Source organism: Leishmania martiniquensis, chromosome 15 (assembly GCF_017916325.1).
Source record: "Leishmania martiniquensis isolate LSCM1 chromosome 15, whole genome shotgun sequence".
Taxonomy (NCBI): domain Eukaryota; phylum Euglenozoa; class Kinetoplastea; order Trypanosomatida; family Trypanosomatidae; genus Leishmania; species Leishmania martiniquensis.
Genome location: NC_090150.1, coordinates 379,424 through 399,637, shown reverse-complemented (window position 1 = coordinate 399,637; position 20,214 = coordinate 379,424). Strand labels below are relative to the sequence as shown.

The 20,214-nt window shown below is 62.8% G+C and overlaps 4 protein-coding genes across 4 annotated transcripts; all 4 read left to right on the top strand.

The window, feature by feature from the left end:
• Window positions 1-4,217: 4,217 nt before the first annotated feature.
• LSCM1_06919 (uncharacterized protein) lies at window positions 4,218-6,173 on the top strand (the record flags this gene model as incomplete). The annotated part of the gene is made up of 1 exon (XM_067324320.1): window positions 4,218-6,173. The coding sequence occupies one exon, from the start codon at window positions 4,218-4,220 to the stop codon at window positions 6,171-6,173; it is 1,956 nt and encodes a 651-aa protein (XP_067179991.1).
• Window positions 6,174-7,092: 919 nt separating this feature from the next.
• On the top strand, window positions 7,093-8,175 carry LSCM1_06918 (uncharacterized protein; the record flags this gene model as incomplete). Its single annotated transcript, XM_067324319.1, has 1 exon — window positions 7,093-8,175. The coding sequence occupies one exon, from the start codon at window positions 7,093-7,095 to the stop codon at window positions 8,173-8,175; it is 1,083 nt and encodes a 360-aa protein (XP_067179990.1).
• A 1,183-nt stretch (window positions 8,176-9,358) lies between these two features.
• LSCM1_06917 (uncharacterized protein) lies at window positions 9,359-11,410 on the top strand (the record flags this gene model as incomplete). Its single annotated transcript, XM_067324318.1, has 1 exon — window positions 9,359-11,410. One exon carries the CDS (start codon window positions 9,359-9,361, stop codon window positions 11,408-11,410), a length of 2,052 nt encoding a protein of 683 aa, XP_067179989.1.
• Window positions 11,411-13,344: 1,934 nt separating this feature from the next.
• On the top strand, window positions 13,345-17,343 carry LSCM1_06916 (uncharacterized protein; the record flags this gene model as incomplete). Its single annotated transcript, XM_067324317.1, has 1 exon — window positions 13,345-17,343. The coding sequence occupies one exon, from the start codon at window positions 13,345-13,347 to the stop codon at window positions 17,341-17,343; it is 3,999 nt and encodes a 1,332-aa protein (XP_067179988.1).
• Between the last annotated feature and the right edge of the window lie 2,871 nt (window positions 17,344-20,214).

The window sequence follows — 20,214 nt, the reverse complement described above, 5'->3', positions numbered from 1 at the left end:
GGCGGCCGCCGGAGCTGGTGGACGTGAACGACGTGTTGGTCGCCAACCCCTCGCAGGTCTTCGCCCTTAGCAGTGTTTTCTCGAGCGCGGCGGCTGGTGCCGCATCGGAGTCCACAGCTGCAAGAGCAGCCGCTGTACCGCCGACATACAAGTCTGTCGAGGATGCCCTTCTCGACATGGACCCCGCCGTGGTGGCTCGGCTGTTCCTCTACTACGCTGACCGCAAGGTGCTGGTCCTTGCCACGGTGGAAACCAGCAGCAGCAGCAGCGGCGGCGGCGGCAGCGCTGAGATGAGCGGCATAACGGACGCCACGTACAACTTTGCTAGCCGCACCAACAACGGACGAGCCAGGGGAGGGAAACCCTTCACAGGTGGACAACGCGGCGCGGCTGGTGAGGATCGCCAGAGCCTCCGCCTGGTGCCGCATGCCGCGGCGGAGATGAACGGGTGGAAGGCGGACAATAACGTCGAGTCCCTGAGCTGCTCGCTGCTGACGTCCGTGCAGCTGAGCGTGGTGATGGTGAACGACCATGATGAGCCTGCCTTGCAAGTTGCAGTCGTGTCGCGCCGCTTCGGCGTGGCGCTGGCGACGTTCCCACTAGTCGGCCGCCGTGGCGTCGCGCGCGTGTCAGCGTCACTGCTGCCAGTGAAAGTGCATCTCTACCGCCGCTGGGACGAGCTGCTGTGCTTGACGGCGGCGGGGAACGTCCAGGCGACTGAAGGTGAGGGTGTTCGGCGCAACGCATCCAGGGTCGCCTCGCTTGGCCTTGAGGAGGCGTACCACTCAGCGCTGCTGCGGCGGTACAGGGCTTGGGTGGACACGGTGGCGCACCCGGGATCGACTTACGTCTCTGTGCCGCTAGTGCTGTGGGCGTGGTCGCCAGCGTGGCCAGGGGTCGACGAAGGGAGGGACGCTCAAGGGACTTCAGCAGCTGCTGCAGCGAGCCCAGTGCTGCTTCTCCAGCGTGGGTGCACACTCTACGTTCTGCACGTCAGTGGCACTGCTGTGCAGATGTGCGCCTCCCTGGTGCACTGCTCGCCTTTGCGAGCGGCTCCGCGTGAATCGCCGGCAGCGGCGAGTGGCGAAAGCGGTCTCTACCTTCAGCATGGCGCCTACCTCGGCCTTGCCGCGCGCAACCGGCTGCTGAAGCAGCTGCAGTTGCAGTACGCCCGCTACAGCGGCCCGACCATCGCCCTGCAGTCGGCAGCAGCGGGGAAGTCAAAGTGGTTCAAGAAGTTTTTGCGGCAGGCACAGTCCGACACCGCCGCGCGGTTTCGACTGAAAGAACGGCCACAGCTAATGGAGTGGCTACAGCGCGTCTACGCCCCGGCCTCGAGCGATCTCGCCTACGAGCCTCCCTCCCCCTCTTCCTCGGGCTCTTCGAAGTCGACGCAGATGAGCGCAGCACTGGAGCAGCTGACAGGCGCCGGCATCACGCACATTGGTGATGTACTTGACGTCGACGTAACGCACTCACTCCGCCTCGCAACGCTCACCGTAGAGGCCCTGGCGGTTAGTCGAGGCATACAACAGCACATCCTCTCCGCGAGAGCGCTGACCGCCTCTCTGCAGCAGAGTCTGCAGCACATCACAGCCGTCTTAGAGTGTAACCGCAGAGAAAGCGACGAAGAGGGCGTTGATGACGCTGTAGCCTGTGGGAGGACTCTGTGGGGCAGCTGGGCGACGGCGAGGGCACTAGCTCAACTGCCGCTGGCCTGCGTGACACGGGTGCTTTCCCGGGAAGCCGTGCAGGCAGCCGCGAGCGTCGCGGCGCCTTCTACAGCGCGGTGCGAAGCAGTGCTCGACTCGTCGCAGCGGCGTCGCGCGGCGGCGGTACGCCGGTGGTGGTGGCTCGTGATGCGCTCCAGCTCTCTCGTGACGACTGTGAATAAGGCGCAAGCGGACGAGGCCCAGCGGGAGCTGAGCCGCATCCTCGATGTCATCCCTATCGCGTCGGCGCTTCTGCAGCCAGTGCCGATGGCTGCCAATGCTCCACCGCCCCCAACGGTGTATGGCGAAGGGCACGGCGAAGCAGACGCCGTGGACGCGGTGGCACAGGCTCTGTTGTTGTGCTCACCTCAGCTTATGCCGCAGAGCGTGACGCAGCTGCTCCAACGAGGCGGCGGCGGCGGCAAAGCCTCCACGCCGCCGCAGCAGCAGCAAAAGCGCCTCCGCGCTGCCGTGGGAGCAGCGTTAGAAGCTCTCGGCGCGGATGGCTGTGTTGCGGATGCGGACGGGGCGTCGCCCTTCACCTCGCTCCTCTCGACTGTCCGCGTCGATGGTGCTTACTGGACGCACGCAGTGTACTACAAAAACCTGCTTGGGCATCTGCGACACCTCGCGTCACAGGAGGCCGCAGCAGAGGCGCCTGTACGCGAGCTAGCAACACAGTGCGTCGAGAGCGCCGACGCCGATGTGGAGAGCTCGGTGGCGGCGGTGCTGGAAGTCGTCTCCAAGACTGTTGCAGTGCTGCTTGGTGCCGCGGCCGGTGTTCCGGTAGCGTCGCGCTTGCGTATGGAGACAGCAGTGACGCAGAGCAGAGGCAAACGGCAGCAGCTGCAACAGCATCGCTCTGGCTCTCCTAGGAGAGCCGCCAGTCGCAGCGCTGGGGTATCGGACGAGTCACGGTGGGAGGAGAGCGTGTACTTCCTCGAGGAGAGTCCAGCCGATCAGCAGCGGCACCGCCTCTACAAGGCCCAGTGGCGAAACTTGTACGGCACCTTCGCCTACCCAACCTGCTATTTCTTCCGCTCAGCCCTAAAGGGCCGTAGTGCGGCGCCGTCGAAGTCCACCGCCGTCGTAGCAGCAGCACCCCTGCGCTACACTGCAGCGGATCTGCCGTATCAACTGCTTTTCCATTCACGTACCGCCACAGCCATGCAGCGGACACGAGCGCCATGTGCCGACACGAATGTGCCCAGCGCTGCTGCAGATGCCAGCGAGCTCGATGGCCGGCAAGGACGCGTGCGGAAAGTGCTCCTAACAGAGCCGCCTGTGGCCAGTGACGGTGCCGCGGCGCCTCCTCCGACCATGGAGCTGGTGCCCGTGTCGTCGACACCCATGTCCACGCTACGACGCGACGCGTCAGAGCAGGGTGGTCGTGCGCCGCAGCAGTCCACCCCGCTGACCCTCCGCGCCGCCATCGCCAAGGAGGAGGCCGCCCTGCACAAGACGTACTTCGACGCCTTTGCGGCAGCGGATGAAGAGGAAGCGGAGGCAGGGACTCCGGAGCAGCTGTTGCCGCCGAAAGGCGTCGGCTGTGACCTGAGCAACGGCACCCTCCTGCAGCAATTCAGAGCCCAGCTTAAGGAAGGGGAAGCGGAGGAGACAGCGAGTGCCTCCGCCACGCAGCGGAGCGAGCAGCAGGAAGAGGTGCGGCAGCGCGTACCTGGGCCCTCGGCCTTTGCCCCGTCCGCGGTGCGAGCGTCGACCACCTCCGTAGACTTGTATGGCTCCGTACCAACGCAGCAGGAATTCTTTACGCTGTTCGCGGCGGATGACTAACGCCCCATCTCACCCTCTTCTCTGCCTAGCGCCGCGGCCCCGACCACACCACTGTGGAGCGGTTGCCTGGGCGGCTCGTGTCTCTCTCAGGGATGACTTTGTGGTCGGCCTCTTCCGTTATACTCTTCGCTGTGCCTCTGCGTGGTGGCAGAGCGCTGGTGTACGCCGAACGCGTTTCTGTACAAACCTTTCCAGGCGACCGATGCCGCGTTGCGCGCCGACAGACGAACATGTTCGAGCGCGAGCGAGAGGGGGGGCAACGACGGATAGGGAGTCGCTGTAACACCTACAGGCGTTCTATCCCTCATGCGTAGGTGGGAGTCCGCCCCTTCCCCCCCCGCTTCACAGAGTCCTTGGGAACGCGACGGCGGTGCGGAGAGGGCGCGAAAAAACTACCGCGCATCTACGCTTCCATGAACTGTCCTCGGGCTTCTCCCCGCTCACCTCACACACACACACACCTACCTCACTCCTATCGCTCCGTCACTCTCTCTCTATGCAACGTGCGGTGCGGATCATCGCCGCCCATCAGCACCGCGCAGCCACGCCTTATCATACCACGGCAGTCGGGTACACACAAGTGTGCTCCCCGCCCACCCAACCTTACACACACACACAGACGCGGGTGCACCATTGAGGGTGCTGCTGGTGAGGGGTTTACCCCACCCACTCACCCCAAATTGTGTATGATTCATTTCTTTGCAAAGCGCAATGTCTGTGACTGGCGTCTTCACGAAGGGGCGGCCAACAGGGCACCCTTCGGTGATGTCGGTGCTGCGCTACGTCCCACGTGCCCGTGTGCCGTGGCAGCCGAGCCGCTTCGGCCGTGAAAACCTCGCTGACGACGACATGGCGCAGCTCTGGGGCACAGGTCGCTACCGCACCGGGCCTGGTAACTACAACAGCGGCTACAGCACCAAGAAGACACACACACTGGAGGACAACACCGTCAACATGATTCCGAAGCATGAGCTGGAGAAGTTCATGCCAGATATCTCGCTCGGATCCAAGGCGCTCGTGACCCCTGTGTCGTTGATGAGTGCACGTAACGGTCACCGCGTCACACACGACCTCATCCACTCCTACGACCCGTACATTGGACGGCTGCAGAAGCCTGCGGTGATCGACCACGGCAATATCACCGTGGAGGATCCGAACCGTGTGGGCCTCAACGCAGCTACGCTGGACTGTCGCGCCCGCATATACCGCTGGCTTCGCCGCGGACCTTTCTTTCAGGAGGACAACTACTTTCGTCGCTCAACAAAGCTGCAGCGCAACGGCCCAGTGCCGGTGTCCGTGCATGAGGTGCCGCTTATGCAGCGCATAATCCGCCTCGCCCGTCGCGGTCATCTGAAAGCGGCGTGCGAGGAATACCGGCGCGTGACGTCGGTGCCACCGGTGGAGGTGTACCGCGCCCTGACGGCCGCCTGCGTCCCTGGCGCCCATCTGGCGGACGCGGTTTCCATCTTCGAAGACGGCAACTCGCGGCTCTTCTACGTCGCGCGAGATGGGGAGGTGCTGCACAACATGCTGCGATGCGCTATCCGTGCCAAGCACCGCGTACGGGTTATGTGGGTGTATAATGTCATGGTGGGCCGCCACTACGAGAACGTGGTCGTGAGAGCGGAGGTGGACGTCATCTGGCGCTATCGCATCGCGAGCTCGGCACTAGAATACCTGCTGGACACCAACGCCAGTGAGGAGGCGCGCGTCGTGTACGATTACCTCGTGGAGAACAACCTTATCGACTGTGACCTGCATGTGCGCCTCGGTCACATCATGCAGCAGGCGCTTAGGGAGGGGAAGACGGTGCACGTGCAGCAACAAGCGCTCGATGGTATGGCGTTATCGCAGAACGCGGTGGCCGTGGCGCCGCAGGTGGCCATGGCGCTCTACGCGCGGTACCTGGAGACCATGAAGGAAGACGCTGCCTGGGCGGACGCGCGCGGACTGCCGCTGACGGACCCGGCCGAGACAGGCGCGGATGTCAACGGCGCTTCGGCTGTCGCATGGCTGAAGGCAGCTTTCCCCGATATCCACCCCGTCCCGGTGCTGCGCCTCGCTCGCTTCCAGCGCAGCTCGAAGGATCTCATGGCGAAAGACAGGCCCGCCTACGTGCAGCGTGCGACACAGTGGGTGGAGCTGCTAAGCACAGCGCACCAAGCGCGCGAGGAGGTCCCGCTCACGTACCTACGCAAGTCTCGCCCGTCCATTGCCAACCCGAACGTACGCGTAGCGTGGCTGCCGGAGCGTCAGCGCGCGCACGCACTTCTCGCCAGCGATGAGGGCTTCCAGTTCGTTTACGGCGGGCCTCAGACCCGTTTCGTGGAGGAAACGTTTGCCTACGCAGAGAACACGATCCAGAGCCGCTTCCTTGCGAAGCAACCCGTCCACACGGAAGTGACCGCGAGCGTGGCGCTGGGTGCGGCGGCGGCGCTCACGGCGAGCAGTGACGGTGGCAGCTCTGTGCCGCGGCTGCCGGGGCCGTCAGAGGCACCCCGAATCCTACACAGCTCCGTCCTCCTGGATGGGTCACTGAACAACGGCAGAGGTAGCGGCACCGCAGTGCTGCGTTCTCGAGACAGAGAGCCCGCCAAGGCAGCGGGCAGCAGCGGTCGGCCATCGTCTTCAAACGGAAATGCCGGCTTGGACGACGCACACTTCTAGCCTGGGGTCAGGGCAACGCTCAAGCGTGTGTGATACTAGCGGGGTCCCTTTACGGCGCACATATATACACATAAAATTATACGCCGATAGTGTGCAGTATTGGTGACAGAGGCGGTGTCTGTCTGTTTGTGTGTGTGTGTGTGTCACAACTTTCATTAAGTCATCCTTCTTGTCGTTCATACACGAGCGAAGAGGGGGAGGAAAAGGGGGCCGCTTGTGCGGCATTGCACAGGTGCGCACATCCACATGCGTCGCCGCACACGTGGACGAAGCTGAGCGCCGCTCTTGCGCGTCCCTATCCCGAGGCCTCTCACTCCTGGACGAACGCGCTTGGCCTTCGTAGGCGCCTTAATCTGTGTGTGCATCGGTTAAATATATATTCGCCCGCCACTTATCTTGCCCTCCCTCTTACTCCTTCGCCGTGTGAACATCAAGTGCGGCTGCCGTTGCCGATGCCTGGTGCCCCACGTCCCATACACGCACACACACGCCACCACCATCACCCATCTTCTCAGTCTGTCAAGCACAGGCGGCGCACACAAGAGGTAGAGCATACGCACCCTTCTCACGCATAGAGGCTCCATATTGAAGAGGTGACACTCGCTCAACTGCGTCCCTCCCGCGTCTCTCACCCATTTTGTTTCCCTGACGCGGCTGGGGATGGGGAAGGCGGTGTGCGCGCGCGTCTCTCCACCCTCGCCTTTCTTCCCCTCCTGCCGCTGTTGGAGCCTATAGAAAGCAAAAGAAGGTCGAGGGCGACGCGTGCACGCAGACGCACACACCTGCACGGACGCTTTACAAGCGAAGCACCACGAGGAGTAGCGATCTGCCTCCCCCTCTTCCCCCCTCGCCTCCCCCATCTCACCTCTCCCAAAGTTGGAACGGCGTTGATAAGGCGATAAGTACGAAGCGGCACACAATGCTGAGCCGGCACGGGACACGGCTGGAGCTCGGTACTGCCGAAGATATTGCCGAGCTCAACGCTGCAGAGGCCCTTTTACGGGCCTCCAACAAATCGTCCACTGTGGCGGGCTGCAGCAGTGATGTTGGCGGTGGGAGCCCCGGAATCGGCGGTGGAAGCTATCACACGCGTGTGACGTCCTACGCTCCCGGTAACCTTCCAGCCAGTGGCAACGATGCCTACAGCGGTGGCGTCCCGTCGGTCGGTGTAGGAAGCACAGCCGGAGGTGCCCCCCATGCCTCCCCAACCTCTGTCGCCACCGTGACCACTGATTTTGCCGGTACCGCAGTTGGTGGTGGCGCGAGGAGCAACGTCGGCATGCTCTCCGGTACGGCAGCGGCGCCGCCGCACGTCAATCTCGGCTACCCTTCCGGACCGCACAGCAGCACTGTTGCCAACCCTGGCAGCGCATCGGCCCCCTCCTCTGCTAGTGGCTACCCACAGCGAGCTCTTTATCCTAGCGGGCCTGCTAGAAGTGAAGAAGGGAGCCCTCCCGGCCGCACTGCAGGGACGAGCAGCGCGGGCACGGCGGTGCGGAGACCAGGAGGTGGAACTGGCCTGACCGGAGTGGTGACATCATCGAGCAGCGGCTTGCGGGCAACGGCACCCCCCTTCTACGGTCCCTACACGAGCGCGGCTGGTGTCATGTACCGATCAGGCACGGCCTCTGCCTCTGGGGCGGAAGAAGACAAAGGCCGTGAGGGGAGCGAAGATGTGGGGAATGCGGAGCGCGACGTGGAGCGCGGCCGTTCCTCGATGCGCGGCTTTTACGCCCCCTCCCCCACAACGACCCCCCCTTACCCCACGATTGCCGCCGGTGCCCGCCTTCCTCGTCCGCAGCAGTCCCAGCGCGCGCATGCATCGCCCTACGCGTATCATGCTCCCCACGACTCGGCAGTGGCGGGGCGCGCGGGAGCCGTGCGTGGAGGCCGAGGAAGTATGCAAGGAGGTCGCGGGGACGACGAGGACAATGAAGAGGCTTCATCTCGGCCGAGCAGAGTGTCGGGCCGCTATCAATTCACGCGGCCTGATGTGCCTTGAGCCTCTCCATCGCCTCTCCCCCTCCCGTCCCACTCAACAGGCGCCTCACTTCCGCGAGCGCTCATTTGCACACGCGCGAGGGGAAGGAGTGACGGCCTTACAGAATGCGTGCGTGGAGGAAGCGTAGACCAGGCGATAAGGACTAAAGAATTGGCGGGTAGCGATGGTGAAAGCGGTGCGCGTTGCCTAGCATCACTCTGTTAGGCCAGCTGTCCCTCTCCCTCCCACCCCCGCACGCACACACACACACAAGGGAAAGGGGGGAGGGAAGAGGTAACAGGCATATGTGTGCGCGCGTAAACGTGCAGCCGTGTGCCCAATCCCTCTAAGAGGGTTCCCGAGTAGGTCCTTCTGTCTGTGTCCCTCTCGCCGTCATCACCCTCCCCTCCCTTTCTCTCGCCCTTCCCCTATTTTGAGCTCACAGGCCCTTCAGATCTGTCTCCGTACGCTCCGTTTATAGATGCACCGTGGAAGAGGCGCTTCGAAAGACGACGGCTGGAAGGTGAAGGACGCGGAAGAGGGACAAGGTACAGTATCGGGGGAGAGATCAAGGTGACGTGCCCCCACGTGGGCTTACCGCGTCAGTGTCTCTCCGTCCTCGCCACCCCCTTCTGCTCCGCTCCCCCTCCGGCGGGGAGGAGGAGCGGAGTGGGGGGACTCGGCTCCCGCATATGCGACAGCCCTGTGTGTCTGCACACACCTTTTTCAACGGACGCACGCCTCTCTCTCCTGCTTCACCTTCGCGCTTTCGGCCCCCTCCTCCGCCTCACCCTGCCCCCCCTGCACCAACCCCTCTCTCTACGGCCTTCTGCGCAGCTCCTCTCCTGTAGTTACCCCCTTCGTTGCAGTGTCGCTTCTCTCCCTCACTCTCGAAGCCACAACAACCGCCACCGCAAGAGCCCAGGCATCCGTGCTAGTGCCAACACCACCGCCGTCAACATCCAGAGGCGCGTCGCTGAGGCCTCCCTTCCCTTACCCCCGGCACAGGTGCGTATCCACACACACACACACACAGGTACATATATATATATATACCTGTATACATACACATTAGCCACCCACTCCTGCCAACGCCACTTCCGCGTGCACGGAGCACGCACACGCACAGACTAAAAAAAAGATCAAAAGAGGATTGCTCAAGAGAGAACGCGTCAAAGAGTGAGAGTGAGACGCACGTGTCAACATGAACTTCCTCGGCGGATCTCTTCGCAGCGGTGGCGGCCACCGCAAAGACAGAGGATTCTCGTCCAAGAACAAGGTGCAGCAGTACCACGGCGACGGCAGTGAGTCGATCATCGTCATGGGCCGTCCCTTCCGTGTCCTACAGAAGATCAGCGACATGCCACCGCCCTACACGATGGGCCGCCAGCGCTCCTTGAAGTACGGCGAGGTCGGCAGCTCTTACATGTACCTCGTGGAGAACTCCAGCCACTTGCCGGAGTTCCCACGGCATCTGGCGCTGAAGCGGTCCTTCTTCGGGGTGGATCAAGTCGCGGAGGCGCACAAGGAGGTCGAGATCGTCTCTCGCATCAAGGACAAGAACATCGTGCGCGTGTTTCACAGCGAGATCTCGCGCAATGAGGGGCGCCTCGGCGTCAGCATTGCGATGGAGTACTGCTCGAACAACCTTTACCGCCGCATTCGCAACAGCGTCGGCGGCGGCGGCGGAACCCGGCTGACCGAAGGCGAGATCTGCCACGTCATGTTCGCCGTGACGAGCGCTATCGGCTACCTGCACGCGCAGCAGCCGCCCATCACGCACCGCGACATCCGCCCCGAGAACATCCTCATCAACAACCGCAACACCGGCCCCGCCGCGTACAAGCTGACGAGCTTTAGCAGTGCCACGACGGAGGCGTACCACTGCGAAAACCGCGAGGAGGCGAATATGGCGATTGCGGACATTCAGCTGCACACCAATCCTGCTTTCCGCGCGCCGGAGATGTGTGACCCGTGGAGGAAGAAGCGGATTTGCGAGAAGGTGGACATGTGGGCCATGGGGGTGCTGCTCTACTACATGATGTACCTGCGCCTCCCCTTTGACCCAAACTGCGCCCTCGGCCAGCAGAACTGGGCCTTCCGCATCCCTCCGCAATCGGTGGGCGCTTACACGGGGTCGCTGCAGGTGATGATCGAGCACCTGCTGGACCCTGACCCGGACTCACGCTGGGACGTCTTCGCGCTCATCAACTTCATGCGCTTCGACGGAGACTGCAGCCGCCATCTCGGAACCTTCTGCTTCACCAAGACCGAGTGGCCGGAAGGGTGGGAGGAGCAGGACGTGAAAGTGCTGGGGCGCGCCGCGCCGGCGAAGGCGCCGCCTGTCTCGTACAAGGAGCCCGGGCACGAGCAGGTGGACAAGCGCGGCACCGGCAGCCGCGGCGGTGGCCGCAACAGCAACCACCACGGCCTCAATTCCTACGACGCTCCAGCATCGTCTACGGCGCTGAACCACATGGGAAGCAGTGGCGCTGCCACGGGCACTGATGCAGTGCAGGAAGCAATGATAGTTCTCGGCGGCGACCCAGCCGACGACGACCCCGAAATGGCCATGTATCGTAGGCAAATCATCAAGGAGCAGGAGGCGGCGTGGGAGCGCGCCAAAGCGGCGGCTGGCCGCCAAGACTCCCCGCCCACGGAGCCCCTGAGGAGCGGCGCAGAGCCCGCACCCACCACGGCAGGCAACGAAGCGGAGAAGAAGGACGTCTTTGATGACCTCTTCGCCGGTCCGTCCCCGGTAGCGTCCCCATCCTCACTTGCCTCACCGCCCCCATCGGGCAACGGCCTCTCAGCGCCGCCCATGTCTCCTCAGCAGTCGAAGGACATATTCAGCGCTGGCGATCTCTTCAGTGCCCCGCCGCCGCAGGCACAACCGTCATACCCAGTGATGATGGACCCCTATGCTCAAGCGCCTCAGCAGCAGCCGGCGATGGCGATGGGCGTCTGGGGTAGTGGAGCTCCTGTGATGGGCAGTGGCGGGTATCCGGTGCAGCCACCTCAGCAACAGCAGGGCCCGTGGGGGTACGGCGGTGGCAGCACAAACATGTACGCTCCTCCTCCGCAGCCGCAGCAGAGCCTCCCGAGCGGGTACCCGATGCAGCAGCAGGCCATGAACTTTATGGCGCCTGCGCCGGGACAGCAGCCAGCATACGACATCCCGAACGCGGAGACAAAGCCCGCTTCCCCAGCACCGGCAGCCTCCAAGAAGGACCCCTTTGCTGATCTCTTCAAGTAAACAGTGTTTTCGTGAACGTGTGGGCGTCCGTGTTAGGGCATATGCGTGGAAGGAATGGAGTTGTGTGTGTGTGTGTGTAAGAGAGAGGGGGGAGGGAGGGGGGCTGCCTGTATGCACCGCATACTTGACTTCACGACGCTTCCCCTCCCTCTCCCCCCTCTCTCTGTCTGCCTCTCTCGCCCGGTCTGTCTTTGGACTTCTGGTGCAGAAACGGTGTACGGCATTCGTCTCTTTTGTTTTTGCTTTTCTTTGTTTGCTGAATCTACGACAAAGCGCATGTGCGGCGGTGCTCTGTGGGCATATCTGTCCCCGCCTTTGTGCTATGTAGCAGAGAGAGGGAGGGGAGGGGTGAGGGAAGGGGGCTCAAAGAGAACGGCACCTCTGTAGGAAGGCGTGTGTAGGTGTGTGACTGTACGCATATGTGTGTGTGTCTGTGTGTGTTGACTAGTGCCACGTCGGTTGAGGGGAGGAGAGACCTCACAAGCGTCACCGTATCTCAACCCAAACTGTGGTTTGTCCGTCCTGTTGCGGCTCCTCTTTGTTTTCTCCCTCTGTGTGTGTGTGTGCCAGTTGGTGTTGGTCTGCACCCTCCCTCCCCCTCAACACACACATCCACGGCAACCGCACATACATTTCGAATTTCGCTACAGCCACTCATCGCGTCCCCCAACGTCGACCTCACCCCTCGCTGCCATCACGAAAGCTTACCTCCTCCTCTCCTCCCCCCACTCTCTCGTTTTCCTCCTCGTCGTCCCTTCATGTCTCCTGTCCTCCACCACCCACCCCCCTCCTCTCCCCTTTTTTGGCTCCTCACCTTTTCTGGAAGCGGTCTCATACGTTGCTGGCCAACACGCGGGGCAACTTCGGCAATCGATGCCGCAGAACAGAGAGGGAAGGCAGAAAGCGGTTGCCCTCATCTCTGCCTCCGCGTCGCCTGCGTCGTGGCCAACAAACACGCAAACGAACGCTGCGAGCAAGGCCTACGGCGCTGAGAGAGGAGTGCGCGGCCAAGTGAGTGCTACACCTCACCGCCTGTCTGCGCGTGAGCCACTGTGACTGTCGTCAGTTCGATTCACCCCTCTTTCACTAGGCGCTCCTTTGCGTGTCTGTCTCGGTGTGCGTGTGCGGGCTTCCACCGCCGCGCGCCTGGCCGCTCTCCTCTCCTGCACCCCCTCCCTCCCTCTCCCTCTCCCTCTGTGTGTTCTACTAGGGCACCCTTATTTCCTCCTCCCTCTCTCCCTTTGCCCCGTCCCCAATCCCTTCGTTATGACGGCGGACACACCTCCGCGCCTATGGATCTCTCAGTGGTACCCCTCCCCTCCCAGCCCGCCCTGCCCCCGCCACATGCCGCGAGCCGCTTCAGGGGGGAGGGACAGTGCCCGTGCTCCAATGACCTGGCCAGCGCGTGCGTCTCTCTCCGCTGGCTGCTGAGCACACCACCACGCGGTCCGTGGGACCTCCGTTTGTGTGCGTGTGTGCGTCGCTCTGCCTGAGGCCTCTTCCAGGGGGAAGGGGGAGGGGGTCAGCTGAGTCGAGTGACTTGTCTAGTGGTGCTCCGCTGGCAGGGAAACGGATGTGTTTTCGGAGGACACAGCGCAGACGAACATCCGCCCCGCCCCACTCTCAACCGTTTTTGCCTTTCCTCGTCTTCTCTCTGACATTTCCCTCCACCGCACACACACACACACACCAACCGCAGCGTCTCCGCTCGTGACAGTACCACCACACCACACCACCACCCCTCCCCATTCCCTGCTTATTCCTCCCTCCCCTAATATTGTCATCGCTCGGCACAGCCGGCGTCATCAAAGAAGCTTCCTCATCTCCCCCTCCCTTTTTCCCTTTGCTTGTCGGTCCTCCGTCAGGAAAGTCTTGCTCCTCCTCCTCCCCCCACCCCACCCCCGCGGCTGAACTCCTCCACCCACCTTCGACCCATGCCCGGAAATTCGCACGAGCCGTTCAAAGGCCGTGGAGGCGATGTGCCTGCCTTCAGTGCTACGGAGGATCTGGAGGGGCACGGCAACGACGATGAGGTTGAATTGAAGGTGGCCGAGGACAAGAGCAAGTCGGACACGGATGCGACCCCCACAGTGTCTCCAGAGGCCGACTCTGCCGACGGGAACGTTAAGCACAGCACGGAGCGCGTGTCGGTCCTGGGGATCTTCAAGTACGCCGACAAGAAAGACGTCGCCCTGATGGTCATCGGCCTTTTCGCGGCGATGGTTGGTGGTGCTGGCACGCCTGCCTTCTCCTTCGCACTGGGCAGCCTCGTCCAGGACCTGCTCGCCGCCGATCCCGAGTACTCTGCAAAGAAGTCGGCGCTGATCATGACGTTCATCGGCATCGGGGTGTCGGTGGCGTGTATGGTGCACGTTGGCTGCTGGTGCGTGGCGGCGGCGCGTCAGGTGTCGCGGTTGCGCTTACGCTACCTATCCGCGGTGCTGCGGCAGGACATGGGCTGGCACGACACGCACAAGCCCGGCGAGCTGACCGCGCGCATGACCGGCGACACACGCATTATCCAGAACGGCATCAACGACCGCCTGTCGCAGGGTGTGCTAAACATGTCTATGGGTGTCTTTGGCTTTACCTTTGGGTTTGCGTTTTGCTGGGAGCTGACCCTCGTAATGATGGGCATGATGCCGTTAGTAGCGCTCGCTGGCGCCTTGCTGGGCAGCGTGCTGTCAAAGGCGTCGTCGGAGTCGCGCAAGCAGTTTGCTGTGGCTGGCTCTATCGCAACGGAGGTGATCGAGAACGTGCGCACGGTGCAGGTCTTCGGTCGCGAGGAGCACGAGGTGGACCGCTTCCACGCCGCCGCACGCCTGTCTGAGAAGCCAGGGCTGAAGCGTGAGCTCACTAGCTCGCTCTGCATCGGTATCACCACCGGCATCATCATCCTGACGTACGCGGTCGTCTTCTTCGTCGCCGAGTACCTCATCGTGTCGGGTCGAACCTCCGTCGGCCGAGTCGTGTCCGTCTTCTCCGCGGTTCTCTTCGGTAGCATGGGTATCGGCTTCTTCTTCCCGAGTCTCACAGCGTTCTCTGAGGCACGTGCGGCGGCCTACGTCCTCTTCCACACCATTTCGCGCGTGCCCGAGATCGACATCGACGCGGGAGGCACGCCGGTTACCGGCTTCCATAGAGAGCTGCGCTTCGAGCACGTCCGCTTCTCCTACCCAACGCGGCCCGACCAGGTGCTGTTCACAGACCTCTCCCTCACCATCCAACGCGGCCAGAAGGTCGCCTTCTCCGGCGCCTCCGGCTGCGGTAAGTCGTCCATCATTGGCCTTATCCAGCGCTTCTACGACCCCGCGGCTGGCGACGTGCTCGTCGACGGTGTCAACATGCGCGAGCTGGATCTGCTCCAATGGCGCGACCAGATCGGCATCGTTTCGCAGGAGCCGAGCCTCTTCGCAGGTTCAATACTGGAGAACGTGCGCGTGGGCAAGCCGGACGCAACGCTGGAGGAGGTGGAGACGGCGTGCAAGCAGGCAAACATTCACGACACCATTATGGGACTGCCGGATAAGTACGACACTGCTGTCGGCGTAGTCGCCTCGCAGTTGTCGGGCGGCCAGAAGCAGCGCATCGCCATCGCCCGCGCTCTCGTCAAGCGTCCCGCCATCTTACTCCTGGACGAGGCGACCAGCGCGCTCGACCGCAAGTCCGAGGTGGAGGTGCAGGCAGCACTGGACCAGCTCATGCAGCGCAGCAACATGACCATCATCGTCATTGCGCACCGCCTTGCCACTATTCGCAATGTCGACCGCATCTACTTTGTCTCCCACGACGGCGTGCACGGGAGCGTCATCTCGGAGCAGGGCACCTACGATGAGCTGATGAGCACGGGCGGCATGTTCGCGGCGGTGGCCAAGTCGCAGGGAAGCGCCGGTTCAGGGGCCACGACGGGTGCGGGCACCGGGGACGCGACGGCCAAGTGCGATGCGAAGGAGATCGCCGCTGTGAAGGACGAGGACCGCCTGAACCAGTTCCTGGACGCGGAGCAGCTGGCGCAGCTGGACGCGGAGGCGCCGCAGACGGAGCGCCACAAGGTGCCCATTGAGAAGCTCGCCGACTGGGAGGTGGCGCAAACGAGCGTTTCCTCCTGGCGCCTGCTCAAGCTGAATCGCGAGCGCTACTGGGCGCTGGCTCTGGGCCTGGTGGGCTCGCTGATGGCGGGTGCCGTTGCCCCCATCAACTCCATTCTGCTTGGGAGGCTGATGAACGCGCTGGCAACCTATCAGGCGGTGCGCGACAGAGAGCACTTGAAAGACATGATTAACAAAAACGCCCCTCTTTTTGTCGTCATCGCGGCGTCTGCCTTCTTCGGCTGGCTTCTACAGTTCTTCTACGGCTACGCTGGCGAGCACCTCACAGTCAAGCTGCGCACGCTGCTCTTCAAGCAGATTCTGCGCCAGGATATGGCCTTCTTCGACACGCCCGGCCGCGACGCTGGCACCTTGTCCGGGATGCTCTCGGGTGACTGCGAGGCTATCCACCAACTGTGCGGCCCCGTCATCGGCACCCGCATCCAGATTGCCTGCACCGTCGTCGTCGGCGTCGTCATTGGCTTCTTCTTCCAGTGGAAGCTGGCGTTCATCGCCACTGCCTGTCTGCCACTCATCATGTTAGCCTCATTTATGGAGCAAATAATGATGATGGGCACGAATCAGAAGAGGGAAGGCGACATTGACGAAACGGTGGCGACGGAGTCCCTCTTAAACGTGCGCACGGTCGCCTCCTTCAACCTAAAAAGCGCCCGCACCGCTGCCTATGCGCGTCTGCTGCAGCGGGAGCTGCCGCGCACGGTGCACCGCAACATCATCGTTGGGGTCATCTACGGCGCCTCCCAGTTCGTTTACTACGCCTCCTTTGCGCTGTGCTACTGGTTCGGCGGCAAGCTGATCAGCAGGGGAGAAGCAACTTTCGAGCAGGTCAACATTGCGTCACTGTCGGTACTGATGGGTGCGATTTCGGCCGGTGAGGCGGGCGGCTTCGCGTCGAAGGTTGGTGATGCGCGCAAAGCATGTCGGCGCGTGTTCAGTGTGATTGATCGTGTGCCCGACGTCGACGTTGCCGACCCCACGCGGACGAAGGTGGTGGACCTGTCGGCGACGGAGAGCGGGGTGGCGGGCTGCGACATCACGCTGCGCCAAGCCAAGTTCATCTACCCCGCGCGACCCGACCAGATCGTGCTGAACGCGGTCGACCTCGACTTTCCCGCCGGGTCATCGAACGGGCTGATGGGGGAGACCGGCTGCGGCAAGTCCACCATCGTCCAGCTTCTCGCCTGCTTCTACGTGCCGCGCTGCGGCCAGCTGCGGATAAACCACCGCGTTCCCATCGAAGATCTCGACATCGCCGCCTGGCGCCGAAACCTGAGCATCGTGCTGCAGGAGCCGGACCTGTTTAGCGGCACTGTGCGCGATAACATCGCCTACTCCACCGGCGTCACCGGCACGAGCGCGGAATCGATGGAGGCGACGCAAGCGGAAGTCGAGCAGGCGGCGCGCTGGGCCTGCGTCCACGACGAAATCATGGCTATGCCCGAGGGCTACGACACGCAGGTCGGCTACAAAGGTCGCGCGCTGTCAGGCGGCCAGAAGCAGCGCGTCGCCATCGCGCGGGCGCTACTGCGCCCCACAACGCACGTCCTCCTGTTGGACGAGGCGACCAGCGCGCTGGACAACGCGACTCAGGCGAAGGTGCTGGCCGGTATTGACGAATACCTGGAGGCGCGGCGCCGAAGCGGGCGCGCGGTGACCGTGATCAGCATCGCACACCGTCTCACTACTATCCGCCACTGTGATCAGATCGTGGTACTGGGAAGCGGCCGCGTCATTGAGAAAGGCAGCCACGACGAGCTGATGGCTCTGGGTGGCGAATACAGGACGCGCTGGAAGATGTACGCGGAGAGTATCTCGATGCAGTAGGCGGAAGCGCCTGATACATTTCCTGGGCATGCCGGTGCTCTCTTGCCCCCCTCCCCCGCCGACCGGGCACACCTCTGCTGAGGTTGCCTGCCGAGGTGGAAAGAAAGAGAAAAAACTCTCTGTCAAAATGTCCCCCCATTTGGCCCACACACGCGCGCACACACACGCAGAGGGAGAGAGAGAGACAGGTGTGTGTGTGTGTGTGTTGTGGAGCTTGTAGCCCTCCTCTCTGCTACTCCCCACCCCCATCCACCACCTTCCCTGACCTCGCTCATTCCCCCCTCCCTCCCTCTCTTGCGCGAGGCCTCCCATTCTTTAAGTGTGGCTGGTTGCGTTGCTATGCGTTCTCTCTCGCTCCCGCGCTGTCGTCGTCGTGCCGGCGCGGCGCCTTTTTCTTTCCCTCCATGCTTATTTTTTTTATCCGCATGACGCTTTTTATATGTGCGTCTGTTGTGCTGCGCTTTTTCGCCCATCTTTTCCCTGCGTCCGCGTGCGTATATGTGAGTTTACGTGTGCATGACTTAAGTCTGGGCACCATACCTTTTATACACAATCACTAATGTGATTACGCCCAGACCAAGGCAGTGCCGCCCTTTCCCTCTCCCTCCCCTCCCCCCTCCCCATATGCTCCTTCTCTTTCACACCCGCTTTCAGTGAAAATCCCACCACCTCCCCATCCTGCATCGCTCCTCGCTGCTGACTTTCCTTGCCATTGCTGAAGGACAGATAGTCGCGCACAGACTCTGTCGCCTCGACTGGGTGCGTGTGTGTCTTCTGTTTTTTTTGCCTACTCGGAGGACGATGATGGCTGCTGCTCGGCTCTTCCCTGCCCCCCCTCCCTCCCCCCACCCCCTCTCTCTCACACTCCCGCCATGAACCGTACCGCGTAAGGGAGCGCATCGTGCGCACTCATTCCCTGTGGAGGCGCCGATTCCCTCTCCTTCGAGTGGGGACGAAAACTTCTAGAAAAAAAATGCCACAGCGCAGATACAAGTAGGGGGGGTAAGGGTGCGGGGCCCTGCGGCATGGCCGCTGCTCCCCCTCTGCCTTAGGCTCTTCTCTTCTTCCATCGCCACCTGGACGGCATCGCCTGCCGTCTGGCGCCCGCCCGCCCTCCCCATCCGTAAATCTCTATCCTCATACCCCCTCCCCTCTGCACGTACACGGACACACACACACTCTCTTCTCTGCTTCAGCATTCTCCCCCCCCTCCTCCCCCTCCGCAGTGCGTCAGTGCGCCTCTGCTGCCCCTCCCCCCACACACACACACACTCGCTGGCAGCGGGGGCAACGCTTCTCCACACCGCCACTGAGAACGCCACCCCATTCACACCCGCTTGTCTCCGCCTCAGCCGCGGCCACTCCTCTCCTCCATGAACCATTCCAGCACGCGTCGTCTGGCGATGGAGCGCCCCGCTCAGACGGGGCCATTGCCAGTCAGGCTCGTCTAATCCAACATGAACAGCAGTCCCCTGTACGCGGGCTACTGCCACACAACCAGGATAGCATCTCCGTTACGTTTGGAGTACGCTGCGAGGGCTGAAGAGGTGCCATGCGGTATCCCGCCTTTCCAGATGAGCGGAGCCGGGGAGGGTCGGCCTTCTCCTGTTGAAATCGCTCACCCGGGGCAGGGTGGTCCACCGCCCACCTTTGCCACACGGGTGGGCGTCACAGGCGTACGCTCAGCGGCGGACTTGGCCGCGAGGAGGCTCTCACAAGCCTCCCCCTTCCCCTCACGACCGGGCGCTCCTCATCACGGTACTCCGATCCAAAGAGGTACGCTTCCCGCTGTGCTCGCCACGACAGATGACGCGATCGGACCCGCTAAGCATTCGCAGCCACACAGCACTCCCAGCGGATCCCCTCTCCTCAGCGAAGCGCAGGAGAGGGGGGAGGGAGGAGCGGCCAACACGCGAGAGGACTTGGAGGCTGGCCCCGCAGACGTTTCTCAGCGTCTGCAGCGCGAAAACAGTGGCTTACTGTTGGGACGGAGGCGATGACGGGTCGGGTGCGGCCCTTCCGGCGGCACCTCTTGTGTGTCTCGCGTGGCGATGGCGCTGCAGCGCTGGACGGGTGGGTTGCATGGGCAACATGAGAAAAGAAATCGTGAGACGAGGCCACCACCGCCACCACCCTCCCTTCGACCGTGCCACCAGTGGGAACGTATGCGTCCGACGCTCCGGTCTCGGAGAGGGAATACTTCTCCGCGCGACCATCGAGAGGCCAGCAGCTCCTGCTGCTGGCGGCACGGGGGGGGCACCTCCTGGACTGGGGTCGTTGGCCTGCCTGCTTTGATAGACGAGAGGTGCGGGCCATCCCCCCTCCCTATTCCGAGTCGCAGCGCTCCATCCCGCCCCCTGCCACGTGTGGCTACCGCGGTGAAAACGGCGCCAGCGCCAACGCGTGCAGAGAAACTTCGGCATCTCCTCCGCGGGTACCTCCCCACGAGCACACACGACACCCCCTCCGTACGCTACACCGCACCAGCGTGGCAGAGCTGTGAGCCACGGCCTCTGCTTTCTGAGGATTCATTTCGCGTTGCTGCTTCGCCCCTTCTCTCTCCCCTTCCCCTCTCCCCCCCTTGCGGGGGACAGCGGCCGATCTGCGCGTGGATAAAACATCTCTGCGAGGGTCTCTCTCGATGCCATGCAGTTGCCACCAAAAGCACAGGCGGCATGGCGCGACTTCCTTGCGTCGTTTCGGCCCGACCACCGCCCCCGCCCTCCTCCTCTCCTCCTGCACAGCTACCAGCTGAACTCAAATGGCTACCGTGATTATATTTGCTAGAACGACCCGACGCGGCCGATCAAAGGTCTGAGCCCGTGCAGCCCCTTCTGGCTTGCCCTACGCGTGCAATGGCGATGAGTTTGG